General features: G+C 54.2%; 9 protein-coding genes across 9 annotated transcripts; 4 read left to right on the top strand and 5 right to left on the bottom strand.

Annotated features, from left to right (window-relative positions):
• Nucleotides 1–161: 161 nt before the first annotated feature.
• Nucleotides 162–1,322, bottom strand: M409DRAFT_62652 (uncharacterized protein; the record flags this gene model as incomplete). The annotated part of the gene is made up of 2 exons (XM_033815266.1): nucleotides 162–771; nucleotides 826–1,322. The coding sequence occupies 2 exons, from the start codon at nucleotides 1,320–1,322 to the stop codon at nucleotides 162–164; spliced, it is 1,107 nt and encodes a 368-aa protein (XP_033673908.1).
• Nucleotides 1,323–1,709: 387 nt separating this feature from the next.
• M409DRAFT_16970 (uncharacterized protein) lies at nucleotides 1,710–3,452 on the top strand (the record flags this gene model as incomplete). Its single annotated transcript, XM_033803844.1, has 3 exons — nucleotides 1,710–1,757; nucleotides 1,877–1,907; nucleotides 1,960–3,452. The coding sequence occupies 3 exons, from the start codon at nucleotides 1,710–1,712 to the stop codon at nucleotides 3,450–3,452; spliced, it is 1,572 nt and encodes a 523-aa protein (XP_033673909.1).
• A 49-nt stretch (nucleotides 3,453–3,501) lies between these two features.
• Nucleotides 3,502–4,062, bottom strand: M409DRAFT_16971 (uncharacterized protein; the record flags this gene model as incomplete). The annotated part of the gene is made up of 1 exon (XM_033803845.1): nucleotides 3,502–4,062. The coding sequence occupies one exon, from the start codon at nucleotides 4,060–4,062 to the stop codon at nucleotides 3,502–3,504; it is 561 nt and encodes a 186-aa protein (XP_033673910.1).
• Nucleotides 4,063–5,077: 1,015 nt separating this feature from the next.
• On the top strand, nucleotides 5,078–7,123 carry M409DRAFT_62654 (uncharacterized protein; the record flags this gene model as incomplete). Its single annotated transcript, XM_033815267.1, has 6 exons — nucleotides 5,078–5,379; nucleotides 5,436–5,686; nucleotides 5,740–5,784; nucleotides 5,836–6,235; nucleotides 6,298–6,926; nucleotides 6,960–7,123. The coding sequence occupies 6 exons, from the start codon at nucleotides 5,078–5,080 to the stop codon at nucleotides 7,121–7,123; spliced, it is 1,791 nt and encodes a 596-aa protein (XP_033673911.1).
• A 258-nt stretch (nucleotides 7,124–7,381) lies between these two features.
• M409DRAFT_16973 (uncharacterized protein) lies at nucleotides 7,382–10,639 on the bottom strand (the record flags this gene model as incomplete). The annotated part of the gene is made up of 1 exon (XM_033803846.1): nucleotides 7,382–10,639. The coding sequence occupies one exon, from the start codon at nucleotides 10,637–10,639 to the stop codon at nucleotides 7,382–7,384; it is 3,258 nt and encodes a 1,085-aa protein (XP_033673912.1).
• A 616-nt stretch (nucleotides 10,640–11,255) lies between these two features.
• M409DRAFT_49522 (uncharacterized protein) lies at nucleotides 11,256–13,439 on the top strand (the record flags this gene model as incomplete). Its single annotated transcript, XM_033811263.1, has 1 exon — nucleotides 11,256–13,439. One exon carries the CDS (start codon nucleotides 11,256–11,258, stop codon nucleotides 13,437–13,439), a length of 2,184 nt encoding a protein of 727 aa, XP_033673913.1.
• A 251-nt stretch (nucleotides 13,440–13,690) lies between these two features.
• M409DRAFT_16975 (uncharacterized protein) lies at nucleotides 13,691–14,907 on the bottom strand (the record flags this gene model as incomplete). The annotated part of the gene is made up of 2 exons (XM_033803847.1): nucleotides 13,691–14,102; nucleotides 14,165–14,907. The coding sequence occupies 2 exons, from the start codon at nucleotides 14,905–14,907 to the stop codon at nucleotides 13,691–13,693; spliced, it is 1,155 nt and encodes a 384-aa protein (XP_033673914.1).
• A 1,149-nt stretch (nucleotides 14,908–16,056) lies between these two features.
• On the top strand, nucleotides 16,057–17,658 carry M409DRAFT_16976 (uncharacterized protein; the record flags this gene model as incomplete). The annotated part of the gene is made up of 2 exons (XM_033803848.1): nucleotides 16,057–16,800; nucleotides 16,852–17,658. The coding sequence occupies 2 exons, from the start codon at nucleotides 16,057–16,059 to the stop codon at nucleotides 17,656–17,658; spliced, it is 1,551 nt and encodes a 516-aa protein (XP_033673915.1).
• Nucleotides 17,659–17,738: 80 nt separating this feature from the next.
• On the bottom strand, nucleotides 17,739–19,484 carry M409DRAFT_49525 (uncharacterized protein; the record flags this gene model as incomplete). Its single annotated transcript, XM_033811264.1, has 1 exon — nucleotides 17,739–19,484. One exon carries the CDS (start codon nucleotides 19,482–19,484, stop codon nucleotides 17,739–17,741), a length of 1,746 nt encoding a protein of 581 aa, XP_033673916.1.
• Between the last annotated feature and the right edge of the window lie 403 nt (nucleotides 19,485–19,887).

A 19,887-nucleotide genomic window follows, 5' to 3' on the forward strand; every position in this document is an offset into this window, starting at 1 on the left:
GTCGTCAGCTTCTGGTCACTTTGTATGATTGACAGACTTGTCACTTACCACATAGCATGCAGAGCAATGCGAGTTCCTGGCAGGTAGCGAAAGGATTTGAGTTGCAAACCCATTTCGTCTGAGCCGTGCTGAGTTGCATGCATCGTGACGCCGTGCTCGAATCACAACTTTGCCTTGATGGGTTTCTCATCACTGGCGGCCTCTTCGACGGCGATGCATACCACGACAGCAATATCGTCAGGCTTGCCGCCTTCCCAGCCTTCCCCAGGGTAATGTTGCTTGACTTCCTTCGCGAACGGACCTTCACGTCTTCGGTCCAAACCTGCGAGTTTCGCCTCACGCATGACGGCGGCGGCAAGTTGGCCAGGAAGGTAAGACTCCTGGATTTTGTCCTCGATGGTCCTTGGCAGTTGTGTAATAAGCGTGTCATTGATCATCGTCTCGGCGCCATCGAAATTGTGCGATTTGAACCAGAACCCGCCCTCCTCCATTATGCGTGAGACGATCTGCAAAGTGTCTTGGGCGGATAGATTGTCCCAGACGCCATCCGTTGCGAAAACGACAATGTCACCGTGCTTGAGTTGGTGAGTAGAGACATCCGCATCAGCAGGGGTCTCGCTGAAGTATGTCGAGCCAAAGATCTTATACTGAGCCTGAAGCTTCGCTGGGACCTTGGACATTTGATATGGTGTGTTGAACGCGTGCGTCTGACTCTCGGAACGATGGACGACTTTACCGGGACCAAAGACCAAGTAACCAGAGTCACCAAGGCTGCATGAAGTCAACGACATGATCGAATAATGATGAGATTGCGGATCTACGTACTTTGCTGTTTCGATGCTGCCTCGTCTGTCCATTACACCCAGACTGGCTGTGCATCCGCCGGCCGCAATCCGTGGATTATTCATGACCGCGTCGTACGCCTGCTGCAGGAGAGGCTGAGGTTTACACGGATTCTCTTCGATGCCCTCTTGTATGTTGGCAGAGCCAGCCATCAGGCCACACAGTGCCTGGCTGAACTCTGAAGGATCTACGCCTTGGTCCTGCCATCCACCGACTCCGTCCGCTACGCCGAAAGCTACGTGACTTTGGCTGCCTCCGACTGTGGTCGCAAAGAAGGCGTCTTCGCCTGAGTCTTGCTTGGTCGAGCGAAGGTACGGAGGAGAGGGGTTCTCGTGCGTAGATGTATAGTTCCAGTAGTCTCGCCCAGGCTTTGGTGGTCGTGGTGAAACACCTTTCGGAGCCGATGCAGCAGCGATTCGGTAGGTGAAGTTGGTATCGTTACAGCTGGTAGAGTACGAGGGTGGTATCCGCAGCGGCATAGATGGGTGAGGCGTGCGAGGAGCTGCAGCAGTTAGAGTCGCGCTGGCCCTTTTTACAAGCAGGGCACGCAGGGAGGCTGACATTGCAGCTGAGATGTGAGTATGTAGCAGAGGACGGCGGTGGTGAGCAACATCACGAAGACATATCGTAGACAACGATGCAGACGTAGGCGAGATGTTGAAGTAAAGCAAAACTGCGCATACGAAGCTCAGAGATAGAGAGGTGGTCCGCCTGAGATGGCGCGAATCCTCCTCCGCGTCTCCGAGATAGACTTTCGGTCTCGCAAACCTTATTTGCGCCTCGAACTGCACTCCACTTCTCTCAAGTTTCAGATCACCTGAAGACACACGACGAACCCAACACTCGACGACGAACAACCCGCCAACATGTCGATCCACCCCTCGCGACAAGCGTATGTGGAGGAGCAGCAGGAGGTAAGCATTCTACCTATTCCCACCTCGAAATGCAACGTCGCATATTCACATGCTACGCCAGAACCAGCGCTGCGGACACTGGAGACCTTGGAACGACTGACTGATGTCTGGTTTGGTAGGATGATGCAGGCATCAGCATTGCCGAATTGCGTGAGTACACCGTCGCAACAGCTCGTCGACAATTTCACTGACAACTGTGCAGCGACCGACACAAACTATCAAATTCCATCCGCGTCTGGTGGACCCTCTCAAAATGCCTCTACCGTGTTCAACGATTTTGCTCGAAAGCGCAAAGCAGCTGCTATGGCTGTCCCAACCGACGATCAGCGAGTGCGGACCGAGCTGAGAGCCAGAGGAGAACCCATCACCTTATTCGGCGAACGCAAAGAGGACAGACGAGATCGATTACGCGAGTTGATGCTGAAGGAGCAAGAAGGTGGCGATGATGATGTTTCAATGGCAGACGCAGGCGAGGAGGGCGGGAAGGACGAAGAAGAAGGCGAGTTCTACATTGAAGGGAGCCAAGATCTGCTAGCGGCGAGACGAGATATTTCGCGATATTCGTTACCGAGAGCAGCACAGCGCATTGCACATCAAAAGATCGAGAGTAAAATCAAGGTCGCGACGCATGTGAGACATCGGAAAGCAATCAAGGAGAAGTTAGAAGGCATAGAGTTGTTTGGAAGTCAGATTGCCAGCGAGCGACCTGTCAGTGTTGTGCGGTTCGCCCCAGACGGCAACACGGTGGCGTGTGGCGATTGGGGAGGAACCGTCAAGCTATTGGATGTGCCGAATCTCGATACTAAAGCCGTGCTTCGAGGACACAAGGGCATAGTCGGCGGATTATGCTGGTTTCCAGGCGCCACCCTTTCGACTTCGAGCGTCAGCCCAGACAGCATCAACCTCGCGTCCGCTGCGCAAGACAACGAGATCCATCTCTGGTCGCTCAACAAGGACACGCCTTTGGCCACTCTCAGCGGACATAGCTCACGGGTTTGTCGAACGGAGTTCCATCCATCTGGACGATATTTGGCCAGTGCAAGCTACGACACTACTTGGAGGCTCTGGGATGTCAACACCACTACTGAATTACTGCTTCAGGAAGGTCACAGCAAGGAAGTCTACACCGTCAGCTTCAACGAGGACGGTAGTCTCATCGCGTCTGCCGGTCTGGACTCGATTGGTCGAATCTGGGACATGAGAACAGGTCGGACGGTCATGCTCCTCGAAGGCCACGTTGCGCCAATCCACGCTTTGGATTGGAACAGCGACGGAGTACGAGTCATGACAGGTAGTGCGGATGGCTTCGCGAAATGCTGGGACCTTCGCAACGTCAAAGAATCCGCCAGCATCGGAGCTCACATGGGTGGCGTTTCAGACCTCAGATGGTTCAAAGGCACAGATGGTCCACTCTCTGGCAACACGCCACAAGCTGATACTACGATGACCAATGGCGATGGAGAAGAGCATGAGGACATTCAACCGAAGAAGAGCGGGACCTTCATTGTCTCTAGTGGTTTCGATAAGGCAGTCAACATCTTCTCTGCGGATGACTGGGCGCTGTGCAAGTCTCTCACAGGTCACGACGGAACGGTTCTGGCAGTCGACACGACCTCCGACGCCAAGTGGATCGCTTCGTGTGGCCGTGATCGTACGGTTAAGCTCTGGGCGAGGGACGATATGGAAGGCTTATGAACAAAGTTTTAAAAGAACTGAGTATTGTATTCTGTCGTCTAAATGATGGCTACAGCTTGGGTAACGGCTTATCGAGAACGTAGTGCGGGATCGGAGGAAGGTATTTGTCATGCTGTGCGGTCGCTAGCATAACGCCGTCCTTCTCCCTCTTCATCACACCTCTAATGACCGCCAAACGCTTGCCAATCTGAATCACTTCACTCTCAATCAGGATATCATCACCTTCCACCGGCGGCCTCAAAAACGTAACATCCAACCTCCTCGTCATGCCCGTCGACTCCCATCCCGCAAAATTACACCCGATAATCGTCAAACTCGTCGGCAAATCGAAAAACATTCCAAAAGCGCCACCGTGCGTCGTCTGGGGATGTTTGCCAATAGGTTGATTACTATAGTTCGGCGGCACTTTGAAGTGAAAGACTGCTTTCGCTGGCGTCGTTGGGGTCTGCACTGTTGCCGATCGAACGGTTGTGCTTCGCATGAAGGCGACGTCGTAGTTGGTTTGTGGGACGGAGTCGGCGTGGGAGTCTTGGAACCATTGCATGAGAGTGCGGGCTTGGGAGTCGTTGAGGATGCCCCAGGTTGGTTCTTTTTGTTTCTGGTTGCTCATGGTTGGAGAGATGATGAGGTTGTACGGTTGATGAAATGTATAGGTTTGTCTTGCTATCTTCCGGGTTAAGTGGTCGTTGGTAGATGGAGGCCGGAGACTTGGGAGGAGTTTTGGCTGAGATGAATGTATTTGCAATGAGAGATCACATTTGACCAGAACGAGGTATAGCTCACGCCTGGAGCTGTACTCGTCGAGATCAATGAGAAGTCGACCTGGAACAAGACGTGAGGTGCGGTTTAAAGTTCGAGGTTGCAGCCGAGGTGAAGCGAAGGACTTCTCGAGAGTCGGAGAGTCAGCCTCTCTTGCTTCTTGATTGTAACATCCAACAAGTCAACACCCTCCCGTCTAGGACACAGCGAGGAGCACGAACTGTTGTATTGTCGCAGCAGCTCTCAGCGACGGACGAGAAGATTACGTCTCTCCAATCTGGAAGGCAAAGAATCGCCGGTGCTCTCGGGATTCTCCTCAAATACGCGGTTCAACAAGCCATTCGAGCCGCAACACCTCGATCCACGCAACAAGGTCTTGTTATCACTACATCCAAGCCATCTAGTGCATGGTCTTCTTCTCTATAGGATCGATATCGCATTGGAAAGATGCTGCGGACTTCACAGTGCCAACTGCGGCAAGATGATGATGGCTTCAGTGTACCGAACACATACTTGCATTCGTTCACCTCGACATCGCCATTCAAGCGCCCTGAAAAATTCTTGTCACGACCTCTGCCTCTCGTGTTACCATCGCTTGTTCGATATTTGCGTCATTTGCTAGGCGTTGTGGGTGATGACTGAGGCATCCGGCCATACGGGCAAAGTTCCCCGTATGTGCACCTCACCTAATAGACATACGGGGTCGATCGCCCGGATCATGAAAACAACAACAGATCATGGGGATGTAGTACGGCCTCTACGCCGCAGACAAACGACATCTTCGCCGTATGCACGGTAGGTGAAAAGGAAGCATTTCCCTCCTCTGCCGGTCTCGACAAGACGGATTACGCTCTTTTAAAGCAAAAATGTTCAAATTCAAGAACAAGAAGACGAAGGACGAACAGCCCACGGACGTCGAGGCCCAGACAGCAGACCAGACTTCACCACAGGACAGCGATGATGGATATCCTCAGGGCCTTATTCTGGCACTTATCTTCCTCTCGCTCGTGCTAACGACATTCTTGGTCGCATTGGACGCGACTATCATTGCAACGGCGATTCCAACGATCACGGCACAATTCCAGAGTCTCGACGATGTCTCCTGGTATAACACGGCCTTCCTGTTGACGCAGTGCGCTTTTCAACTTCCCTTCGGACGGTGCTACAGGTATGTTTGGCTCAATGCCGACATCCACCCCCCAGGCGTCCACTGACAAGACGCAGTCTGCTGAGCACCAAGTGGACGTTCCTGTCGACTATCTTGATCTTCGAAGTCGCAAGCATCATCTGCGGAGCTGCCCCCAATTCTATTGCTCTCATCATCGGACGAGCAATAGCTGGTATTGGGAGCGCCGGGATCTTTGGCGGTGCATTCATTATCATCGCTGAGAGCACGCCTCTTTCGAAGCGGCCGCTTTACAATGGTGTGATTGGAGGTACATTTGGTATCGCCTCAGTCGTCGGCCCATTGCTCGGTATGTTGAGTTATCGTATTTTCCTCCCCAAGTGTATGGCTAACCACACGCAGGCGGTGCCTTCACAACGAGCGTCACCTGGCGATGGTGTTTCTACAGTGAGTTGCTCGATAATCATTCACGGATAATTGGTACTGAAATCGTCACAGTCAACCTCCCTCTAGGCGCAATTGCAGCGGTCGTGGTCGTCTTCTGCCTCCCACCCGACAACAAGAAAGATCCCGACCGCTTCAAGGACAACACATGGCTACAGATTGCGGCAAAATTTGATCCCCTCGGCATCGCCATCTTTGTGCCGTCGATAATTTGCTTGTTGCTTGCCCTGACTTGGGGTGGACAACAATACTCCTGGAGCAACTGGCGCGTCATCCTGGTCCTGGTCATCTTCGGCGTCGGGATCATCGTATGGGCCGTACAGCAATGGTTCGCGGGAGACAACGCCATCGTACCTAGGAAGATCATCTCGCAGAGGACCGTGGCCTGCGCTTCGCTGTACACCATGTTCTCCAGCGCGGCTTTTGCTTTGATCGTGTACTACCTTCCTCTGTGGTTAGTCTCCCATCTTCCCCAATGCCCCCGCCACCGAAACAACGACTGACGCTCTCAATCAGGTTCCAAGGCGTCAAAGGCGAGAACGCCCAAACCTCAGGAATCCACCAACTCCCCCTAATCATCACCCTCGTCATCTTCTCCATAGCCGCCGGCGGAATCGTCGTCGCAACAGGCTACTACGTCCCCTGGCTCTACGCCGGCACAATCTGCACCTCCGTTGGCGCCGCCCTCTTCACCCTCCTGACCCCCACCTCCTCCACAGGCACCTGGATCGGCTACGAAATCCTCTTCGCCGCCGGAATCGGCATGTCCCTGGAACAATGCAACATCGCCGTGCAGACCGTGCTCCCCAACTCCCTCATCCCCGCGGGGACCTCCCTCGCCGTCTTCGCGCGCAGTCTCGGCTCCGCCATCACAGTCGGCATCGCCCAGAACGTCTTCATCCAACAGCTCGACTCCGGCCTCATCTCCAGCTTACCGGAACTCGACCCCTCCGTGGTCACCGGCGTCCTGGGTGGCAGCGGGGCGACGGATCTCATCCGCAATGTGCAGAGCGCGACGGGCGGGAACGAGACGATTGTGCAGACGGTGTTGGAGGTGTATAATGATGCCTTGACGGATTCGTTTTATGTGGCGGTGGCGTTGGCTTGTTTGACGCTTTTGCCGGCGTTGGGCGTGGAGTGGAAGAGTACGAAGAAGGAGCAGGAGAGGCGGAAGCAAGCGGAGATGGAGGAGAAGGAGAAGGCGAGGGCTGAGAAGGAGGGAGAGGGTGATTTTGAGCAAGGTGGGCTGGAGAAGGGCGTGGTAGAGGACGGTGTGCCTGCCGGGGATAAAGACCTTGAAGAGCCTAGAACGCCAGATTCCATCAAAGACCGCGATAGCTGAGAGGCCGAGAAGAAGATGCAGACTCCCACCAGCGATCATGCGGATAGAATAGACTGTACCATAGAAAGTGATAATATGCGGAGACCCGTAAAACATCAACGACTGCACGTCTTCATCATAATTTAATCGTATTCGCATCTCTACATATCCATCAACGGCGTCTCAGGAGAAAAAGGTATCATCTCAACAGCAGGCTTCCAAACGCCTCCTCATGATGCTCATTTTCGCTCAAAACGCTCTCACAAAAGCCTTCCCCCATCAAAATCTATTGGGAGTCGGCGCCGACTCGTTCGGCGATCGTCGCTGGTAAAACATCAAATACGCGTTATCGTTGTCCAGCGCTCTGGAAGCACTCAGCTCCTCGGGCTGGAAGTCGGTCGCGGTGGTGTCGTTGAAGTAGCGCCAGCACCCTCTCGCTCGGTCTTTGACGGCTGCGGTGTAGTGGCCGCTTCGTGTCGACTCGCCCATGTGCCTCACGACCGCGTACAGGTCGTACACGTAGGGAGGTGTCAGGGAGACGTCAGTCTTCAATGCCTCAGACCCGTATTGAGCTGCGATCTCTTGTGCTTCCTGTGGCGTCGGCTGGGGAAGTATGAACTCCTCCATGTCAAGACCATTGAGCGGGAAGCGAACAGCGGTGTGCAGCTTTCTTTGATCTCCCGTCCTCGGATGGGTCTTGAAGCGCTTGAGCCCAACGACCAGGAACGGAGGCGCTCTAGTCATGGTGAGCTTCTTCCACGCTCGGCGAGGAGCCTTGCACTTTGGACACGTCCATTGATTGTCCTCGTCCAGCATCTCGTCCTTGAAGTGCTGTCTGAAGCAGTCTTGTAGCTTCGCTTCTCGACAGTCCGGAATCTCAACCTGAAGCAGCGCCCACGCGTCGTATTGTGTGCTTGTGATGCCGCACTTGGGACACCTCAGTCGAGACGAGTGTTGTCCGTAGAAAAGGGAGGTTAAGAACGAGTTCTCGCGATGTGTGTATCTTCCCCATTCAGTCTTGGCGACTTGAATCTTTGGCATACGCTCTCTCTTTTGCTCTTCCGCATCAGTAAGAGCCCGTAAAGGTGTACGTGCCCAGTTCGCGTTGAAGTCCTCATGCAGAACGTCAACAAGCATACTGAAGAACTCTTGCGCATCTTGCTGCTGGCCAGGGTCTCTGAACATGCTGTTGAGCCGACCTACGAAATTGAAGAGCGTAGTGGGCTTGATGCAGCTCACATCTCCTTTCCAGAGTGAACGGATGGTGTTGCTGTAGATGTCAGGTAAGAGCCCTCGGCTTCCTTTCCAGTTGTCTTTCTGCACCAAATTCCTGAACTGATCGTCCAAAAACAAGATCGACAGGGGAGTCGTTGCTGAAAGAGCCTGCAACGTCGCGTTCATGTAGCACGTACTGCCAAAATTGACTAGGCCAGTTCGAGGTATCCGCAAATTGGCTGAGAGGTATTTCTGGGGTATGTAAGGGATCATCTGACTTGACGTCCTTGCCGTTGGAGTGGTCTGCGTGACTGCTCGATCGCTTACGCCCATATAACTCATCCTCGGTGCTGCCGGTGCGGGTCGACTCGGCACAGGAGGATAGACAGAGGCGGAAGGTGCAGCAGGATACTGAGGAATCTTGGCTGGAAGTTGAGGGGGTGGTCGGCTTGGCGTATTGTTGAAGAACTGTGTCTCGAGTGTCCCAGCTTCCGGAAATCGTGCGTTGAAGTCTTCGATGGTAGGATACTTGGGCATGGCATCTTCGCCTTCGCCGTCGGTCCCATCCTCATCACTTGACGGGACAAAAGCGGACGTCTCTGGCACGCTCTCACTTTTGGCACGTTCTCGCCACTTCCGCTCTTCTTCTGCATCAAGGGGATTGTACTCTCTCAGTCGTCGTTTTGGTACTCTCATGGGTCCATCTCGTGGAGGAGCTCGTCGTTGGATGGGCCGGCCTTGCTTGACCCTTGCCTGAGTATTGGACGACAAGAGAGCTTGACTTCCTATGAGGTCGACCCAAGCACTGATGCCACCAACCAAGAGTATTGGTGGCCTTTGAAGAGGTTTGTCCTGATTGAAGTCGTAGAGCGCTTCGTGTAGCTGCTTTAACTTCATCTCTGCGTCTCCGTAGGGTCGTGAAAGGTAGGTATCGGACTGAGTCTGCGAATCGTAATAGACAACTAAATCGAATTTATCCCGGTTGTGGAAGACTTCCTGCTCTTCTTCTGGAGATAGCACCAATTTATCGGCGAGCTCTGCTGCGCTAATGCCCTGCCGCATGATTAAGGGCTCAATGCAAATGATGTTCCTGGTGAAGATATGGCCTTGGTCAAAGTCTTCGCGTGACCGGAAGTCGATCAAGAGAATGTTGTATCGTTCCAGGTAGTCATAAAGTTTCTCTGCACTAATGCGAGTCTCCTTGGGCATGTGAACAGATTTCCGGCGTGGCATTTGCCCAGGCGTGGGAGCAATGGCCCCATTGATGGTTCCAAAGTAATCGCCATTCCCATTTGGTGCAACAGCGGAAGCTGACGAAGGCGGAATCAATGATGATTTGCGGCTACTTGAAGTGGCCAGACTGCGTGCGCTGTGTCGGGGGGCAGTGATGTTGCCCGTGATCTGCATGTTACGAGCAGGACTGTAAGTGGGACTGGGAGCCTTGGGCATGGCAGCCGCCAATTCTGTGTCAAGTGGCAGCTTCGAAGGCCTTGGAGGCCCCGGTAGCGCGCTTTCAGGCATTCCGCGAGGACCTTGCGGTTTGGCGCTGCCAAAAGGTCCTCCATAATCGTTGACGTTTGGCATCGAGAGCTGGGCGCTGCTTGCTGAGGAGGTGGAGCCTCTGGAATCTGGTCGCGTGAGACTGTCCGTCTGTCCAAACCCGCGCAACTTGGCGAATCTGTCGGCGAGGACGTCATTGCCAGACGCCAATGGTGAGCCATTCAAATTGGCGGTGGCTTGTGATATTGCCCTCGCATGCAACTTTTCTGGTTTGGGAGAAGGAGAAGGCTTCACCTTGTGGGCGCCAGACGCGGCCATGACACTTTCAGACTCCGAGCGCGAGTGTCCGCCATTTGTGTATTGTTGTTGCTGAGCTTCGGGCAGAACGCCTGAGCGTCTGTTGTTGTTTATGATGATTTTCTTGATTGCATCGAACTGATCATCCAAAGCGCTTATTCTCCGCTGGAGCAGTTGCAATCGGTGCTGGCCGTGTCCATCGTGTGTGAAGAGCACGAAGTCACGATGCCTGGGCAGAACTTCGATTGTAATCTCACACGCTCGTAGGTACTCAACAAAGGCGAGGTCGGGACGTCGAAAGTCGATTTGAAGCTTTGCCTGGCCCAGTGCTTGCTCAGCACGATCGTATAGTTGGCTGACCGACTGGCTGGTGCTGAAACCAGTCAAGGCCTCTGCTTTGAGATCCTCGATATGTGCAAATTCGCGATCGCCTCCTCCCCCATTTGCAGTTGGCGGTCGCGAGGTGCCGTTGGACGGGGCGGGGGAGGAGGAGTGGTATGGCGGGAGAGGCCCGGCGGCGCTCATGGTGGCGGATGGGGGAGGGGGCGCATGTCGTGGGGGCCGACGACGGAGAGGTTCGAGTTGAGGATCAAGTCAAGGACGACTGCAGCAGAGTCGCAGCGCCCACGTACGCGTCGGTAGTAATCAGCCAGCAGGCAGGCGGTATTCGGTATTGGCAGTCGTTGTGTTGGGCGGCGGTGCGAGACGTCGGTGCGAAGGTGAGTATCGGTGGTGAAGAGGGTCTTGTTCAAGAGGTCTCCACGGCCTTCCTGCAGCGTCTTGTCTGGATCTTCTGAGACACGTGGTGTTGGGGAGGTGAATGAAAGACGGCGGAACAAATGGTGCCTCCAGTCGAATGGCCCCCAGCAATGACGCAGCCGCAATCCAGTCGCCGCGAGCGCCTCACAAGCTTCCGAGATCTGGACCTCTGCATCGCTGACTGCCACCACCACAAATACTCCCCCCTTGGAGATTGATCCTTCTAATACTAATCCTCGCCGCCAGGCTGTCACATTGCTGCTTGCCACGTCGACCCAGCTGCCATAGACGACCGCTGTACTGGAAGACGGCCTACGCCCCCACCCCAACCAGGCACCGGCAGAGACACCACCAGCAGCACCACCACAGACAAGCACCAGCCATGGCTTCGTGGTTTGGCAACGCCGCCAACACCGAGCTCGACGCCCAGATCGAACGCGCGACATCGAGTTCGTTAGAGGATATCGCGCTCAACCTCGAGATCAGCGATGTCATCCGCAGCAAGACAGCGTCGCCCAAAGAGGCCATGCGGAGCCTCAAACGCCGCATAGGCAACAAGAACCCCAACGTCCAACTCGCCGCCTTGAACCTCACCGATACCTGCGTCAAGAACGGCGGCACTCACTTCATCGCCGAGATTGCCAGCAGAGAGTTCATCGAAAACCTCACCAGCATCCTCAAGGCCAGCGGTTACGCCGAGCCCAACAACGACGTCAAGTCAAAGATTCTTGAGCTGATTCAGAACTGGGCATCTGCCGCACAGGGCCGAGATAGTCTTTCATACATCTCTGAGACGTACAGGACGCTCCAGCACGAAGGGTTCCGCTTCCCGCCGAAGGAAGAGGTCGCTAGCAGCATGTTCGACTCCTCCGCCCCTCCTGAGTGGGTGGACAGTGACGTTTGCATGCGATGCAGAGAGAAATTCACATTCACAAATCGGAAGCACCACTGTCGAAATTGTGGAAACGTCTTCTGTGGCACATGCTCGAGCAAGTCGCTGCCGCTACCACATCTCGGAATTATGCAGCCTGTGAGGGTCGATGATGGATGTTACGCGAGACTGACGGAGAAGAGTCGGGGAACACCTGCACCACAGAGTCCAATTGGCAGTAAGAGAACGTTATGGCAAGGATCTAGCGTTGGGCAAGAAAGAATGCAACCACGAGGCGCACGGGTGACAGAGGACAGCTTTGATGCAGACCTGAAGAGAGCGCTTGAGATGAGCCTGGAAGACAGCAAGGGACACTCTGGTGCTGGCTATGTGCCCCAGTCACAACTGCAAACGCCCAAGCCGCAGACCAACGGAGCAAGCAAGAGCCAAGCTAAGCCAGAGGAAGAAGACGATGCGGATCTGAAGGCCGCTATTGCCGCGAGCTTACAAGACATGGAGGAGCAAAAGAAGAGGCACGCAAAGGAGCTGAAAGAGCAATCTTCGCCCTCAACAGCCGCACCAGCTACTCAGTTCAAGCCGAACAATCAGTTTGAACTAACACCCGTAGAGGCTGAGAACATCAACCTGTTCGCTACCCTCGTCGATCGACTACAGCATCAACCACCGGGGACCATTTTGAGGGAGCCACAGATTCAGGAGCTATATGAGAGTATAGGTACACTAAGGCCCAAGCTCGCCAGGACGTACGGCGAGACGATGAGCAAACATGACACTCTTCTGGACCTCCACTCGAAGCTGGCAACTGTTGTGCGATACTACGATCAGATGTTGGAGCAGCGGATGGCGAGTGCGTATACAGCAGGTCGGTATGGCGCGCCCCAAAGGTCGAGCATGTATCCCAGCATACCTTCGACCGTGAATGAAGGCCAAAGTGGGATGGAAAGCTACTACACTGGGAATGCGCCTCAGATGGATGGGTATGCTCCGCCACAGCCTCAGGCCGCATTTTCGGGCTACCCCCAATCTCAAGCACAAGCGCCTTACCCATCCTTCGACAAGCGCGTATCATCTTACGGCGCACCGCCGCCAGAAGCGTCATACTACCAGCAACCACAGCAACAGACCTCCGCGCCTTACCCCCAACAACCACCTCCGGAGCAGGCACCACAGCTGCAACGACAAAGCTCCGCCCAGCACTACTCACAAAACTCCTCACAATACGCCCCGAGCCATACTTCGCAACACTCAAATCCACAAGTCACCTCTCCGCCAGCAGATCCTGCGGCAAGCTTCTACTTTGGCGACCAACAACAGCAGCAACCATCTGCCCCCCCTGGAACCGGTCACCAGCAGCCGCCAAGCCCGGAAATGTATCATCAACCACCACCTGGCCCCCAACAACAACCCTACCCACAACAACAGCCACCTCCTCAACAATACCAACAACCACCCCCTCAGCAACCGTATCAGCAGCCACAACAACCGCCGTTACAGCGCCAGTCGTCGCAGCAATACTACCAGCACCAAGTACCGCGTCAACAGCAACCACAGCCTCAATCTGCAGGCCAGTGGCCTCAAGCGCCGGCTGCTCATGGAGGCTATGGACAAGAGGCCTTCCCAACCGCGCCACAGCATGCGCCGCAGGTCAAGGAGGAGAGCTTGATCGAGTTGTAGTTAGTAGCACGAAGAGACTCATGTGTGCTTCGGAAGCTTTATACCCAAATTGCAAGAGTCATGATCAGAAGCCACAAATATGACGGAATATGAGTCGATGAACGTAAAGGTAAGTCTTCTCAAACACTCCTTAATCTCTCATAAAAGCCGAATGGTGTACACACACGACAAAAAGACTACTAATTCATTTTCATCAACATCAATCGCATCAAATCGTCCATCCCTAGACAATCCCCTTCTCAAGATCAAAATCAATTATAACGCCCCGTCCTCAACCTCTCCGCCTGCCTAAAAATCCACTCTTGCGCATTAATTCCCTCGCCCCCACCATCCTCCCCATCGACATCCCCCTCCGGCACGCCGTCCCCCTTCAACGCCTTCAACTTACACTCATCATTCGGCCGGACAAAATACACCACGCTATACCGCGGCCACTTGCCCTGCTCGCCCGGCGAGGGCACCACGCGATGGCGTCCGGAGCACAGCACGCCGTTTGTGAATTTCACGGCGGCGTCGCCGAGGTTGACGATGGCGCAGTTGGGTTTGGGCTTCACCCACAGCCAGGAGGAGTCGCTGGAGTCGGAGAAGTCGAGGTTGCCGAGGATGTGGTTGGGGGAGCCGTAGACTTGGAGGCCGCCGAGCCAGTTCATTAGGATCGTAATACTACGAAAGAAACGAGTTCAGTATGAGACGGGAGGGTGAGAAAGGGGAGGGAGGAGACTCACGTCCCAAAATCCGTATGACTCGGCGTCTGAATCTCCGGCATCTCAATACTCTTCCTAGGAGGCCCCCTCGTCATCCGCACATGATCGCCCGCCATCTCCTCCAACCGATGTCTCGAATGAATCTCCTCCGGATCGATGCCCAGCTTCCTCGCCAGAACATCCAGAATCTGCAGGCCGATCGAGTGCGCGGTGGTCGAGTACTTGGCGAAGAGCTGCTTGTTGTCCATCACGGGCTTGGGCCATTTGCGCGTCATGTCCTTGTCGGGGATGATCATTTCGTTTTTGGCGACGTTGAAGAATTCGGCGGTGTCCGGGGTGCGGTTCTTGTCAACTTGGGTTTGGCCGGTCATTTTGTATCTGTATATATAAACATCATCGATCAGTCCTTCATCCCAGATCACACACGCACGTATGTTGACGGAAACCCACCCCCAAAGCTGCTTCCCCGTAGGCCTATACTCCATCTTCTCCTCCAACGGCAACTGGAACACCTTCTCGGCCACCCGACACACATCATCCGCGCCCTCCTTTATCACCCGGCCCTGTTCGGACTCGGGCAGTTCGAGGTAGAAGAAGCCCCAATTCTTGCACGCGTCGAACATGCGGTCTTGCTCGGCGGCGTCATGGTCTTGGATTTTCTTGAGCGAGATGGTTTGCAGGTCGATGGTGGGAAAGTCCGGGCTGGAGGGGAAGGGAGGGTAGAGTTCGGGTGTGAACTCGGTGTAGCTTTCTGCGTGAGGCATTTTATTGGGTGAGAGGTTTAGATGGTGGCTGTGATAAGCGACTTGAGAGTTGAGATGATAATATTAAGAGGCGAATAGAGAGAGAATTCTCAGCTCCTTATGAAGTGAAGTCCCTCATCAGCGGGACTGAGGTAGGGTTTTGGAAGTAGAACGAAAAGGTATTCGTTGCGAGTCGTCCGTCTGTCAGATTGGCATGGAAGGAATGGAAAGTATGGAAGACGGTCCCTTGTCAGACTTGAACAGCCGAGTTCCGTTGTAACTACGAACCTCCCAATGATACTGCGAGGCTGGCTGGCCGCTCATGCTTCTTGATGAATTGCCGATAAGAGGTACTCAAGAAGGATTGTTTCCGCACTCTATACTCGACTTGAACTGTCCCCAATTCCGCGATGACGTTGAGCTGAGAGTGAGGGGTAAGGCTATGGCCTCGCGGGGCGGGGACTGGAGATTTAAAACCGATGATGAGGTCGTTTGGCCCGGGATGGCAGTTTAGAGTCGAGTCTGACATTCTTGCTAAACGATGTTGCGCATTACAGCGTCTCCCAGTCATCTCAAACCCTTTGTGCCGAAGATCTAAGGAAGCAGCTGACGGACATGGACATGGACATCCAAGAACGTGGGGTCGTCGTTCCCAGTCTTCTCCACTGGGGAATCCCAGCCCTGCGCTGTGATGGAACAAGGAACCTCTCGTGATCGTGCTGGGATGTGTGTCGAAGAGCACGATGAGCATCCACAGACACGGACCACGGACCGGTAACCCGTACAGTATATACCTCAAAGGACATCAACGAGTGTCGTCAAGCATCAACCGACACCTTAACAACAAAAACGCCCACATTTCGAGCGTCCCCACGGGCTATAATTTCCTCTTGTGCCGAAAGGGAGCAAGCTATGCCACCTCCGCACTTGCCAAGACGTGGTAGATCGTTCAGTCATGGGAATCGTAGGTTTCTTTAGCCGGCAGAACTTCGATGTTTTGACATGATCTTATTCCAAAGGAGAGTCGGTACGTTGTTCGACCGGATTGTCGTGTATAGCTGTAGAAACACCGAACAACCGAATGCTAGGTCCAGGGAACGTTAAGTAGACGAGTTCCCTTCCTTTTGCCGAGTTTCTTATGTTCAGTCGTTGTCCTGAGCTAAGTGAAAGATGGGAGTCCTTCAATATTGCCTTCTGGGCTCTGCACTGTACGCAGTTTTGAGCAATGGACAACAATGTGCGCCAGCGATCCAAATCGACAAGAAGCCTCAGGTCTTCATCATGTCCGATATCTCGAACGAACCGGACGACACAATGTCCTTCATCAGGCTCCTTGTGCATGCAGACCAGTACAACATTACCGGAATGGTTGCAACAACATCGACTTGGTTGAACAGCTCCGTCGTTCCCGAACAGATCCTCAACACCACGCACGCGTATGGCAAGGTCGTTGACAACCTCAATCGACATTCGGCAGGTTCGTTCCCGACGTCTGAGTACCTCTCCTCGATTGTGAAGGCGGGACATCCAGTCTACGGCACAGCAGCGATTGGAAAGTCACCGCTTTCTTCCGGAGCGACTCGCCTCATCGACGTGGTGGATGGCTTAGGCGACGAAGAAATCCTCTTCACGCAAGCCTGGGGCGGCGTCAACGTCCTCGCAGAGACATTGGCGCATATTCGCGCGACCAGAGCACAAATCGAAATCGACCGATTCGTGAAGAAACTCAGAGTGTACACCATCAGCGACCAGGACAACGCAGGTCTTTGGATCCGGGCAAACTTCCCGACAATTCCGTATGTCGTCTCTCTCCACGGATTCAACCAGTATCAGTTGGCCACTTGGTCGGGCATCAGTGGCGATACTTTCTACGGCGGTGATGGTGGAGGACCCGACCCCTCGCTCGTCTCGCAGGTATGTCGCTTTGGGGCCTCTTCCGTTTCAAAGTCCACTGACGTGTTGTAGGAATACGTCTCCAAGCACTTCCAAATCGGCCCCCTCGGCTCCCACTACCCAGACATCGCATACATCATGGAAGGCGATTCGCCCGCTCTGATGCACACAATGCAGAACGGCCTCAACGGCGGGCCCTTCGACTTCCCCGAATGGGGCGGCTGGGGTGGTCGTTACATCCTGCTCGACCCCTCGCGTCAGACAATGGTGTACTCCGACACGACGGACACCGTCGTCGGCAAAGACAACAACACGTACAAGTCGAACCATGCCACGATCTGGCGGTGGCGACAGGCGTTCCAGGATGAGATGTCGGCGAGGATTCAGTGGACGGTGCAGTCGAATTACTCTGCTGGGAGCCATCCTCCTGTCGTCTCCGTCAATGGATCCTGTGGTAGCGCTCCGTTCATTGTTGATGTGGACCCCGAGCAGGAGATCGTCCTCGACGGCTCCGCGACGTACGATCCAGACAGCAATATTACCGGTCGGAATCCATTGCAGTTCAAATGGTATCAATACCGAGATGTGTCGTCAGCTCAATCGAGTGTCTCTTCCGTTCCTCAGCTCAACTTCACGCTGAGTGACGATGGCCGGGTGGCCACCACGAAGTTGCCATCCGCTGAGCTGGCATGTGCGCCTGTTGAGGCTGCGCAGAATGCAGGGCTGGGAGTCCAGGAGACATGCCAGCAGTATCATGTCATTCTCGAAGTCATCGGGAGTGGCGAACCACCGATTCGACATTACAAGCGAACGATTCTCAAGGTGCGGCCGCCAACTGGGGAATCTGCGGGTGCAAAGAGTAAGAGAGATGAGCTGTAATGCGAGAAAGATCTGTTTCGATCGTGATAAGTTCTGCATCGATTCTCTAATTAGCGCATCGTACTGGCAGAGACAGACACTTAGCCCTCATTATCTTCCATGCTTATCTTGTACATCTTCGTGCCACTCCGCCCGCCACTGGGCGCCAGGGGTCGCTTGCCGTTCGCATTCATGACACTGCTCAGCCCACCATTACCGAGCATGTCTTGCCTTCTCATCAGAGCGTTCTGTTCAGCGTAATTTCCAAAGGCAGCTGCTTCATCTTCAGCTTCGCCCTCAGCATCTGCATTTGAATTGCCCTCCTCGTCATCAGCACCTTCCACGACAGCGCCTGGGTTGGGAGGTGTCTCATAGCTGACGGAGTCGATTTGTCCAATCGTCTCTGTATGCGAAGGCCGTTGACGAGGGATCGGTCCGTTTACGTTCCAGATCGAGCCGTTCATGACCATGTCGTCGCGCAAGCTGTTGGTGCTTTGCTCATTATATATGGCGCTGCTGGGAGTACCAGACGTCTGTTGAGCTGTGCGTGAAGGTCGTGCCGTGGCTCTAATGGTAGAGCGCCACTTCGACAACAGAGCTTCTGCATCGAAGCCCATCTCTGATATGTCGGACTTGAATTGGGAAGGCTTTACCTCTCGCATCACGTTTGGAGGTATTTGAACTGTGTTGGGTGGGTGGAGAAGGTATTCTCTGGGCAACTGGCACCGGGACAGTCGGTCATACTCGGCCTCGAGGTGGCGTACGCGTTGTTGGGAGCGCTCTAGCTCAGTCCGTAGCTGTCGCCTTTGCTCCTGTCCTCGAGTGAATGATCGCAAGATCTCCAAGGTCCAGGCAGAAGAGCGATCTGCTTCCGACATGTTTTGCCAATGCTCCCATGCTCCGGAAAGATGGCTGTGATGCCTGAACGCGACCGAGTCCAGTGCACCTTCCCTCTTCCTCTTGTCATTGAACTTTTCATTAACAAAGCGTGTCATCGCCTCAAACTGCCTCAAACCAGGAGGCCCCAACGTCCAAGACTCTGCGGATGGAAACGGCGTCGGACTGAACAGCGTAGTTGGTGGAGGAAGTATGGCCAGACATAGGCCAGGGAAGGACAGCGAGTAGAAGTCGAAATCTTCGAACAGAGCCTTCGACTCTGTCTTCTTCTGCGCCGCCTCCAGACTCCCAAGAACCTCACGCAGAGCCATCTCTGCTGCTCGTCCCAACTCCGCAGCTTCTTGTAACTTCCACATGCCTTCGCTCTCGTACTCTGGCCGCTGTATCTTGTTGCCGCCAGTATCGCGCCGCATCTCGTTTATGCGCTGTGCTTGTCCTGTCGCTGGTCCATCGTTCCTCGAGGGTGCCCTCGGCGGGAGGTTGTTGATAACTCCCGTGGCTTGCCAGTTGGCATGGTTCAGCAACGTCTGGCCAGAGTCAATCTTGTCTGCATTCACAGGCGAGATGACAGGGCTATCTGCGACGATTGTCGAGTCTGCATGCGCGTGCCGGCCAGCGCTGCCGTGTCCAGGTGTATGGCTGTTATCCCTCGTTCCACCACTACTCTGCCCATCACCAGAATTCTTTATACTGGTTCTAGGCTGCCTTCTTGTGATCCCTCCCCGTATCTTCTCGATTTCCTCCACATCATGAACTCCGTCTGCCGGTTTGGGGTTCTTGGGCTTGATATACAAGTCCAGATGTCGCCCGAGACTCGAGGAAGTGAAGGCCTGTCCACAGAAAGGGCAACTGCGATCCTTCGCCGCCTTGGTGTTATTCTGTGCTGCACTGTTCGAGTTTGGAGTGGACGCGGAAGTGTCCGGATGGTTGTTGGTGTCGTCTTCGCCCATTTTGTACTCGTTTCTCTCGCTCCTTATGGCGTTTTGCGCACCACCGGGGCCGCTTCTCGAATCACTCAATCATGCCACTTGCCGATGCGGGAAGTCCAGATATCTTGCTGATGCTCGCTGAGGGGTGCGCTCGTGGAATTCGTATCTAGCAAGACACCCTGGACTCCTTACCAAGAGATCGCGTCGTCTGCATTAGAAATCGGATTTCGGATGCTGTTCTCGACTCCGCTTGCCGTCCGGCTCTCACACGTCCATCGCGAACTCTAAATTCGGTACATATAAGTTTTCAGAACACAGATGAATCAAAGCGAGAGCAACGTTGAAGGTATGGAGAGTAGAGTGCAAGCGTAACAAGGTATCATTAGGTATATTACTACTCATCAATCAAAGAAATTATGCGTTG

This window comes from Zasmidium cellare (genome assembly GCF_010093935.1).
Source record: "Zasmidium cellare ATCC 36951 unplaced genomic scaffold M409scaffold_2, whole genome shotgun sequence".
NCBI lineage: Eukaryota > Fungi > Ascomycota > Dothideomycetes > Mycosphaerellales > Mycosphaerellaceae > Zasmidium > Zasmidium cellare.